We start from the raw sequence: 10,884 nt of genomic DNA, 5'->3' as shown, positions 1-10,884 counted from the left end.
CCTTAAGTGACCTTGGACGGCTCTCTTTCCGCCCCGACACCCGAGGGCCCCACCCGTCTCAGGCCCCCGTTCGCGAGCGAGATGCACCCAGCAGCGAGCGCCATTCGCCGTGCGCGGGTTGGCCGCGGGGCTCGCTCCCTGGAAGGCCGCGCATGGCTGCGGGACCGTCCGGGGCCGGCCCAGGTTCCCAAGTACAGGGCACGCACCGTGGGGGCGACGGGAGCCCCGAGCGCGAGAACGGAGCACGGCTCAAGGCTGCCGGCCCCAGACCGCATCCCCGCCCCGCCGCCGGGCGCCCGGGGACTTCGCGGGGACCGCGGCCACCAGCTCGCCCGCTCTGGCGGTTCCGGCGCACGGCGCGGCGGAGGCCCAGGCGGCAGGCGACGGCCGAGCATTGTTGTCAGGCTCGCCGAGCACAGCCATCTTGCGTCAGGCGTCCGGCCCCGCGCCGCCACCTGCGGGGAAAGTTGCGCGCGAGCTGGCGGGCCGGGCCAGCTCCGGAACCCCTGCGGGCTGCGTCCCCGGGGGGCGCCCCCGGCCTCCGCCCCGTCGCCGCTCGGGGCGCCCCCTCCCCCACCTCTGCCCTCCCCCGCCGCCGCCCGCAGGCCGGGCGTTCACCGGCCGCGCCCGGGCCGCCGCCCCTCCCCCACCGCCCCTGGGCGCCCCGACCCCGGGCTCCGGGCGCGGGATGACGTGGGCGCGCGGGGGGGGGAGGGGCTGGCGGGGGGCATTGTGGGGGGTGGGGAAGACCGGCCGGGCGCGGGAGCGGGGCCGGCGGCGCGCGGGCAGCAGAGCGAGCGGCCGGCAGTCAAGGCGAGAGCAGGCGGCCCTCCGGCACGTCTTTTGTGTTTGTACACACTCGGCGCGAGGCGGCCGGGGGGAGGGAGCGGGCGGTGCGCGGGGGAGGGGCGAGCGCGCGCCAGCGAACGGGCGCGCGGGGGGAGGGGCGGAGGCGGGGCGCAAGCGGGGGCCAGGGGCGGGGCCGAGCCTTCCCTCCATTGTGTGTGATTGGCTGGCGCGCGGCGCGGGGGCGGGGCGGCGTGTGTTGGGGGCTAGCCTCGGTGTCAGCCATCTTTCAATTGTGTTCGCAGCCGCCGCCGCGCCGCCGTCGCTCGCCAACGCCAGCGCCGCCTCTCGCTCGCCGAGCTCCAGCCGAAGGAGAAGGGGGGTAAGTTTTCCCGGCCGCCCGCCTTCCCGGGACCGAGCCCCGCTCGCCGCCCGCCACGGGGCCGAACCCCGGCGCTGCGGGGACGGCCCCGCGGCCCCTCCGGGCTCGGCCCGCAAACTTTTTGGCCCCGAAACGTCGGTGAGGAGCGAGTTTCCCTCGGCCCGAGGCGGCGGCGGCGGCGGCTCTCCCCCGTCTCTCGCCGCCTCAGCCCAACAGCAGCCGCCGCCGCGGCGCCGAGCCGCTCGCCCTCCTCCCCGCGCCCCGGGCTCCCCTTTCTTCGGCGAAATCCCGCAAGCCGCCCCTTCCCGGGACCCCAGACCCTCACCACGACCCGCGCGGGCCCCTTAACTGCCACCCCCGGGTCCCGGGCCGCGGTTTTCGGGCGGGAAAAGGCTGGAAATCGCCGCCGCTTCCCACCCCGGGGTAACTCGCTTTTCGCTGCCTCCCCACAGTTGTTGCTGAGCTTCACCATCTTGTCTCTCTTCTCTGGTCACCGACCATATTTTTCTCCCCCGTTTCTCTCTTCCCCGTTTCACGGCCGGGGGAGCGTTTTTCGCCAAGGGACATTTTTCTCGCCTTTTTTGGAGAAGCGGAAACTTGATGCATTTGAAATGCAAAAAAACTTTTGCATTTTGGAGGGCGGCACGTGGCAGGGGATCGGGGCATTTTGGAGCGTTTCGGTGTGTAGGGCGTTCGGGGAGGCGGCGGGTCGGCGGCGCGATTGTTTGCATTTGGCTCGGGTCTGGGAGCCGGGCCGGGGGCCGGGCCCGAAAGTTTCCGCGGGCCGAGCGGCCCAGCCGGGGGCCCGAGCGCTGCTGCCAGCCCCGCTACGGGCACTCGGGGGACGTCGCCGCGGAGCCCCCGCGGGCCGGACGCGGGGACCGGGCTTTGTGGACGGTCGTCCGTGGGCGCTCTCGGCCCTGTCGGCCCTCGAGAGCTGTAGAGACGCGACCCTGGGGCTGTTGGCCGGTATTTGCGGAGATCTGCGCGCTGCCGGGCGCACTGGGGGGGCAGCCGCGGGGGGGGCGCGGGGGGGCTAAAAGCCCCCCTTTTCAAAAAACTGAAATTTGACTCGACCTTTCTGTGGTTTGTGGCTTCGTTTTGACTTGTTCGGGGATCGGATGTTTACAGACATTCCTAATTTCTGCTTTAATTAAAGAAATTGAAGCAGAGGCTGTGAGGGATCTTTTTGTTTTGCCGTTTGTCGCTCAGATTTGGCATTTTGAGAGATGACTGGCGTTAATGCTAACAATCGTCTAGTACTAGTTTTGTTTCAAGAAGTCCTATTTGGGTGGTAGACGTAATCAGCACCCTTTCGAATTATATAACATTACGGACATTGTTTTTGTGTGTGTGGGGGGGGGGTTGTTCGTTTTTTTTGGTTGGTTGGTTGGTTTTTTGTTTTTTGTTTTTGTTTTGTTTTTTTTTTTTGGTTTTTTTTTTTTTTTTTTTTTTTTTTTTTTTTTTTTTGGTACCGGTCATAATTTCCAGATTTTCGGGGGGGGGGCGGTGATGGTAATGGCAGGAGAACTTGGACGTTTGGTAGCTGCATACATGATGTTTGTTTTTTAATGCTGGTAGGTAAGTAAGGAGGTTTCTGTACCATGGCTCGTACAAAGCAAACTGCCCGCAAATCGACCGGGGGTAAAGCTCCAAGGAAGCAACTGGCTACAAAAGCCGCTCGCAAGAGTGCGCCCTCTACCGGAGGGGTGAAGAAACCTCATCGTTACAGGTACTTTAAAAAAAAAAAAAAGGAACTAGTGGGACAAAGTCTGTCCAAGGAAGCAGTATTTATATAATAGACGCAAAAGATGTAGGATGAGCAGGATTTTTGCTTCAGGGAATCCCGTGTCTTTCCTATTTTGAAAATTTACTAATCCTTGAAAAATATATACATATAAAATTTAGTGTTGGGTTTTATTGGAACGTTTCATTTTGAAACTGCCCAGAGGAAACTTAATGATTAAAGAGTAAAGTATTTTTAAAATACATTTCTGTATTTCTGTAGACATTGTCCCTTTTGGTATAATGACACATTTTAATACTAACTTATTTCACCAGTAACCAAGATGGGGCATGTCTTGTTTGAGTAAAGTTGTCACCCCTCATTTAGTTGAATTGGTTTATTTCCTTCTGCTAGCACAGTGGGTTTTGAACTACCCCGAGCAGTGTTGTTAAGGGCATCTGCCATTAGAGGGCAGAAGTTGTCCGTAGTTAGCCTCTGCAAATGATTTTATAGTTATTCCAAAATAAAAGCTCATTCGATGGAAGAAAGTAAGTCAGACTTGAGGTACATTTTTTGTCGACAGTTACTTAGTAAAAGAACAAAACGTCTTCCATGTGAAGATGTACTGCACAGCTGTGAATGTTCAAATGGAGTCATTCCTGAGGGATGAGCAGTAGTCAAACGTACTCTGGGGAATCAAACTTAAATAGACAAGTATTTTATTTTTTTTTTTTTTTAAAGATTTTATTTATTTATTTGACAGAGAGAAATTACAAGTAGATGGAGAGGCAGGCAGAGAGAGAGGGAAGCAGGCTCTCTGCTGAGCAGAGAGCCCGATGCGGGACTCGATCCCAGGACTCTGAGATCATGACCTGAGCTGAAGGCAGCGGCTTAACCCACTGAGCCACCCAGGCGCCCTAGACAAGTATTTTAAATGAGGCTCATTGTGTGGCGTTGGTAGGTCTTTTAGAAGAGTCGAGGGTGTAGGTGGGAGGAGTTCTGTACCAAGTTGAGAAGAGTCTGAACTGGGACTTTTTATTAGTGTCCTAACACCCTCCCAAGTAATAACAGAAGTTACTGCCACGTCTGTGTTATAGACGAAGTTGATGAACGGGACTTGAATAAACTCCCTGCCAAGACTCCACTTTAATACCATGCTTTTTGCTTTAAAGGTATTGTCATTACTCTTAAAGGCTTGAAGAGTTACATCACCGATTGATCAGTGAGATTTTACACAGAAACTAAAGAACAGAAAATGGGTGGTTTATTTTTTGGAAAATGACTGCATTTCTTTAAAGCTAACCACTTATCCTTTTAGGTTTTTTATATAGTTGGTAACTATTTCTTTAACGTGGGTTTTTTATTGTTTTGTTTGAAGGCCTGGTACTGTGGCACTCCGTGAAATTAGACGTTATCAGAAGTCCACTGAACTTCTGATCCGCAAACTTCCTTTCCAGCGTCTGGTGCGAGAAATTGCTCAGGACTTCAAAACAGACCTGCGCTTCCAGAGTGCAGCTATTGGTGCTTTGCAGGTAAAATGGCGGGTGGGAAAGGTGCTTTAGAGGTGGTTGCCCTGCTGGGTACCGAGAACATTTCTGAATCTTCCTATGTGCTGATGGAATTCTGTCGTCACAAGCCTGTAAGATGGATGATACCTTCACATCACCCTTGAGATGTCAGAAAAGTTACGTTGCTCAAGGTCATATACAGACCTTGAACACAGAAATGTCATTTGAACCTACTTGGGTCACAGAGTCCTAATTTGAGCCCATTTGATGCCACAGCCTAGTGTGCATGCCTATATACCATTTTAAAATTTTAAACGTTGCCTCGAGAACAATGCTGAAAGTGGAAAATAACTCTGTTCGTCTGTGGGTGCTTCAGGACATTCTGAAGACGTCGGACTAGAGGTCTGTGCTTTGATCAGCCTTAAAGAGTGACCACTGCAAAAGGGTGGAGAATGAATGTCTTACTGGCTCTGAAGAAGCAGGTGCAAGCAGAGACCACAGAGTGTCTGGGCAGGGGAGCAGGTCGGACTAAAGAATCAAGGATTGAGGTAGAAGCAGCACCGGGTAGTTAGGACTAGATGGCTGATCGTAAGAAAAGGTGTGCTTCAAGATGACGCTGTGCCTGTTAAGGGACAGGGATTTCAGGACTTGTAGTTAGCTAGAGAGGATTACGGATTTCCACTTCAATGGGAAGCTGTTGAGTTTAATATTAGCACCAGGGGATCAGAACTCTGAGAAATAGAGTTTTAGAGGTGGTTATATATCTGAAATACTTGTGTTTTGTGCCAAGATTAAAACGTGAAATGCCCACAAGGAAGATACTTGATTAGGCGTAAGGGTGTAATTAAATCAGTTGGGAAAGTGTAACCTATTTTATAGTGTTTGGCCTTCTTTAGATGAGTGAACCTCAAAGTGTGGTAAGACTGCCACCTCCAGCAGAGCATGGGGTTGGGGGTGGTTAAAAATGCCAATTTCTAGGTCCCACAGACGTGGATCAGAAGCTCTGGTGGGGAGGGTCCACCATCTATGTGGACTCCATTGGAGGATTTTCAAGGCTGCTGTTGCTGGGCCGAGGTTTTGCTTTATATGTGAGGAAGATTCGATAGGTGGATTCTCTACCGAAAGGCAATTGGTTGAGCTGTTTCTATGGTTAGTCTGGGCTTCATTTGATTGGTGGATTCCAGGAGTGAGCATCCATTAGATTCTCAATGAATGGAAATTACTGACATTTCAAACTACTAAAACCTTCCAGTGTTGTGACTTAAAACTATTTTCTTTTTCTGTTTTTATATTCTGATTATCTTAAGGTCTCATGGATTACTACAATTGCAAATTATATTTTAGCCACTCTGTTTTTAACTAGAGACATCACTGAGCGTGACAAGCATTTGATAAAGAGTTGCTAGTCCTGTTTTCTAGTTAGCGGGGGTCCACTTCAAGAACATGTTATCCTTGGGAGTCCCACATGTCTGAGTTTACCTGTCAGTGGTGGTGCCTGGTAAATTGAAATGACTAAACAATCTGGGTAGAAGACTATGTCTTTTTAATTCATGTGTAAACTTCCATTATCCCTGGACTAAGGGGTGTGTCCTACATTAGTAAGTGTGGTTGTGTTGGTTTTAAGCAAAATGTTTGCCTCTGCTGCCTCTGGTACTCTTATCAGTTAGGTCTTTACTGGAAAGAGGAACTTTTTAGTTTTTTGTGCATGTGTTTATTATACATACAATTCAGGTTTTTGGGGGGGGTTGTTTGTTTTTAATATCTTATTTATTTGTGAGAGAGCGATCGAGCACAGGCAGGCGGAGTGGCGGCAGAGGCAGAGGGAGAAGCAGGCTCCCCACCCAGCAAGGAGCCCGATGTGGGACTCGATCCCAAGACGCTGGGATCATGACCTGAGCCGAAGGCAGCTGTTTAACCAACTGAGCCACCCAGGCGTCCCACACTTCAGGTTTCTTAAAGACATGGAGATGAAGAATTTGCTAATGGAAATAAAGTAATAGAAGAGAGTGGTGAAAACAAAATGCCAGAGGTTTGTGTTTCTGGCTTCAGAATCACACAGTTGACAACTTGCCTGACAAAGCTAAATGAGAGGGGCAGTGGTGCAGGCGCAGGGTGGGGGAATCAGTCTGCCTCTGCCGCAAGATACTCAGGAGTTGATGGACTTAAAGTTCAACTTTTGCCTTTAACGTCTGAGAGTTTGGACTAAGGTATCCTTGTGTTAGAAATACAGATCTCGGTGTTTTGAAATGGTGGAGGAACCTGGACTTTACTCAGGATGCTGTAAATGAGCCTTTCCTTGCAGTGTGAGATGTTTTTTCTTTTGCTATTATCCGAAAATGGTGTTTGTTGGGCTGTAAATTTACAGGGCGGTCTTTAATTCCCATTACAGCCTTAATGTTTAGGAGACCTTAGGGCCTGTGTGACAGAATTGGAAGTAAGGTCATGGTCCAGTCCCCTGTCAGTATGCAGTACTTGGCCCAGAGCTGAGCAGACACAGGCCTGTAAGACCAGCAGTAGCCAGGTTCTAAGACTGCGGTGGGAGCCCCAGGCTGCCGTGGGCCTCATTGGACTAGTAGCAGGGCATCTAGATCCTAGCACTCTGCAGTGCTCTCAGAATCGCAGGGCCTATTGCTGACATGTCCATGTAGTGCCTCATAGTGCTACATTTGCAAGAGCATTCCAGATGCGGGTCATCGTGCAGTGATACTGGGGGGAACAGACTTAGACTGGTATCTTTCCTGAGGAACATCATTCTGGTATCTGACGTGCGTTGTGAACCTGTTAGAGCAGTCAATAGGATGCTGTGTTTTCCAGACTTTGTACTTGTTTCTTAAAACATCCGAAGAACGAATCCCCAGATGAGGTCTTTGGCTGTTAACACATTCTTTGGAATGTTTACATTACATAAAGGTTGCAAACTTAATTAGGGTTGGATTTTTTAAAATAAGTAAGTATTTGTTGACCATCATGAGATTGTTAAGTAACTTACATTAAAAGATGGCTGGTGGGGGCACCTGGGTGGCTAAGTGGGTTAAAGGCTCTGCCTTTGGCAACATGGCTTTCTGCTCAGCAGGGAGCCTGCTTCCCTTCCTCTCTCTGCCTACTTGTGATATTCTCTGTGTGTGTGTGTGTGTGTGTGTGTGTGTGTGTCAAATAAATAAATAAATAAGCTTTTAAAAAAAAAAAAAAAAAGGTGGCTGGTATACGAGGCCCAGGAGTACTAAGGAATTAGGAGTTCATGGCTACCCTCACGGAAGTCTTGAGCTAGGCTTTAATGGGTAAATAAGATTTGAACTCCTTAACGAATTGCAGTAGAAAAACACGTAGAGGTGGTAAAATATGGATCAAACATTTTTATAGAAGAAAGGCATAACAGCAAAAAAGCAAATCTCAGGAGTTTTGTTGCAAAATCAGATGTTTGTGAAAAGCCAGTCTGGCCGTTTCCATCTACATAGCTTGTGTATTGTGTAGCACAGGAGGCCTCAATTGCTCAAGTAGTTGGTGTGTGCCGTTGTAGTTTATCATGGCCTCAAGATGCCACAATGGAAAATTCTTATTAGGACAAAAATCAGAACTATAAAAATCTGTTTTTTCCTGAGTATCCTTTTTTTTTTTTTTCAAGATTTTATTTGTTTGTTTGACAGAGATCACAAGTAGGCAGAGAGAGAGGAAGGGAAGCAGGCTCTCCCTGCTGAGCAGAGAGCACAATGTGGGGCTCGATCTCAGGACCCTGGGATCATGACCTGAGCGGAAGGCAGAGGGTTTAACCTACTGAGCTACCCAGACACACACCCCTTTTCCTGAGAATCTTGAACAGAGAAATAACTTCCTATGGAGGAGGAGACAGGGCCAAATAAGCTCATTTCGTGCTCGGCGTCCACTAGCACCGCAGGGTTGATGCCCAGGGTTGGTGACAACAGGCCTTGTTCCAGAATGAGTAAGCAGATATTACAGCCTCAGCTGAAGGACGCTTCCCCGTCCACGCAGCTGGAAGGTAGACAAACAGTTAAGAGTTAATTACAGGTAGAAGCTCCTCTTTTTCTCTTCCCATGCCAAATGTCTGGGAATAGTTCCTATGGCACGCACCCGGTGAGCACTGGTAGAGATAAGAGAGTGCCTTTGAGGAATCCTTAAGTGTACTGGGAAAAACTAGAGGGTCAAGATTGGGGTGCACAGAGGAAGGTACACCTGGGAGGGGGCACATCTAGGCCAAATACGTCAAAGTCTGCCAGCGAGACACAGATATAGTATGTTCTGGGACCCATAGTCCTCGTGGGATCAAACTCTGAGGTATAAAAGGGGAAAGGTAGATGGAGACCATGTATGGGAGCCAGTGGTCAGCTGTAATGGATTATTGGCAAGGCAGGGGTCAGGTGGATACTGGAGTGTGGCTGGGGTTCAGAATAAGGAGGGCACTGGTGAAGAGGAAGGACTATTACTTTGGATTGGATACAGGATTTCCTTTATCACTGAAAGGACAAGGAGAGGATCTTTATGTTTAAATGGGATTTCTTGGGTTAAGTTGGATCTCCTTAAGACCTTTCAGTTTATAGAAATCACATGTTAAACATTAGAAAAGTCTAAACTTTCTTAGTAATCAAATCATTTGACTTCGGTGTGGTTGGATAAAGATTTCTAAACTTGAGCTTTTCTCCATTCATCAACATCGGGACAGAGCTGCAAGACTGTTTACATGGAAGCATCAGTAACACGGGCCACGTCACCTGAAGAAGGTTTTCAGAGGGTTCAGAGACCTCATCATTTTAACTGATGCAGACACATCTTAACTGTTGGTCTAACGGTGTTAATTTCTTCTCGTTCCTTCGCAGGAGGCAAGTGAGGCCTATCTGGTGGGCCTCTTTGAAGACACCAACCTGTGTGCTATCCATGCCAAACGTGTCACAATTATGCCAAAAGACATCCAGCTAGCGCGCCGCATACGTGGAGAACGTGCTTAAGAATCCACATGATGGAAAACATTTCATTCTTTAAAAAAAAAAAAAAAAAAATCTCTTCTTCCTGTTATTGGTAGTTCTGAATGTTAGATATTTTTTTTCCATGGGGTCAAAAGGTACCTAAGTATATGATTGCAAGTGGAAAACTAGGGGACAGAAATCAGGTATTGGCAGTTTTTCCATTTTCATTTGTGTGTGAATTTTTAATATAAATGCGGGGACATATAAAGCATTAATGCAAGTCAAAATGTTTCAGTGAACACGTTTCAGCAGTTCAACTTTATAACAATTATAAATAAACCTGTTAAATTTTTCTGGACAATGCCAGCATTTGGATTTTTTTAAAACAAGTAAATTTCTTATTGACGGCAACTAAATGGTGTTTGTAGCATTTTTATCATACAGTAGATCCATCCATTCGCTATACTTTTCTAACTGAGTTGTCCTACATGCAAGTACATGTTTTTAATGTTGTCTGTCTTCTGTGCTGTTCCTGTAAGTTTGCTATTAAAATACATTAAACTATACCTGCTTTTGGTCTTTATTATCCACCTTGGCCGTAGAGTTAAGCCACTTGAAATTTCCATATTAAAAGTCAGTTTAGTATCATCAGGTGTTTCGTCACCTTCTGTCTGAGACAAGGCTGTTGACGAGATGCGGAAAGAAGTATTGCATGGGAAGGGACCCGGAGCTCCTGGCTTTCCTCCTGATTGAAAATGGGCAGAGACTGGGGGCCCCTGGCTGGCTCAGTTGGAAGAGCATGGCACTCTTGATCTTGGGGTCATGAGTTCAAACCCCACGTTGGATGCAGAGAACACTTAGAAGTAAGAGCTTAGAAAAATAAAATTTGCAGAGTAAATCTATTTGTGAAAACCAGATCTCAACTCTCGGTATGTTCTTTCCTAAACCAATAATTCCCGAAACTAGCCGGCCAACAGAAGAATCCTGTGGAAATAGTCCAATCTAAGTAACTAGTGAAGGTACATTTATAAACATGACTATACTATTAAACTTTGAATGTTCAATGGCAGTTTAAATGCAAATGTAACAAGTTTTAAACTCAAAAATTAGTGCATTGGGGATGTGGCTCTTCGAAGATGCTGTGTATTAACCCGGAAGTTACTGATCAAGCAGCAGCAGTTCACTCTGAGTACCATCTCGTTTAGCATTGGACTGATAAGTGTGAAATGTGGGTAATAAGCCTTTCAGAGCCTGTAACATCCCTTAATGGACTGACATTAGTTGTAACGTTTGAGTGCATGAAGCCGCTCTAGAAACCAAGTCGAATTAGGTAATCAATGGGCAGAGAACTCCCAGTCAATAGGGTAGAACATCGAGCTGCTCATCCTGCTCCTGGGCTCTTTTTTAACAGTAACTGCATTTTTATATTCATCAAAAATCTATGAGAGCATTAGAAAATTCGTTCTAGAGGCTGTTTCTAACTCCTTGACGGGATTGTAGTTTTTAGTGCAATCCTTTGTGTAAACTTCAGGCAGGAGCTGGTATGACTTCGGGGTACTGGCCAGA

At 48.7% G+C, this 10,884-nt stretch overlaps 1 protein-coding gene across 1 annotated transcript; it reads left to right on the top strand.

The window, feature by feature from the left end:
* Positions 1–1,026: 1,026 nt before the first annotated feature.
* On the top strand, positions 1,027–9,884 carry LOC131814720 (histone H3.3A). Its single transcript, XM_059145945.1, has 4 exons — positions 1,027–1,168; positions 2,750–2,900; positions 4,273–4,426; positions 9,232–9,884. The coding sequence occupies exons 2-4, from the start codon at positions 2,773–2,775 to the stop codon at positions 9,358–9,360; spliced, it is 411 nt and encodes a 136-aa protein (XP_059001928.1). The 5' UTR covers positions 1,027–1,168; positions 2,750–2,772; the 3' UTR covers positions 9,361–9,884.
* Positions 9,885–10,884: the final 1,000 nt, after the last annotated feature.

Source organism: Mustela lutreola, chromosome 14, assembly GCF_030435805.1.
Source record: "Mustela lutreola isolate mMusLut2 chromosome 14, mMusLut2.pri, whole genome shotgun sequence".
NCBI lineage: Eukaryota > Metazoa > Chordata > Mammalia > Carnivora > Mustelidae > Mustela > Mustela lutreola.
This window is presented reverse-complemented; position numbering and strand designations above follow the sequence as displayed.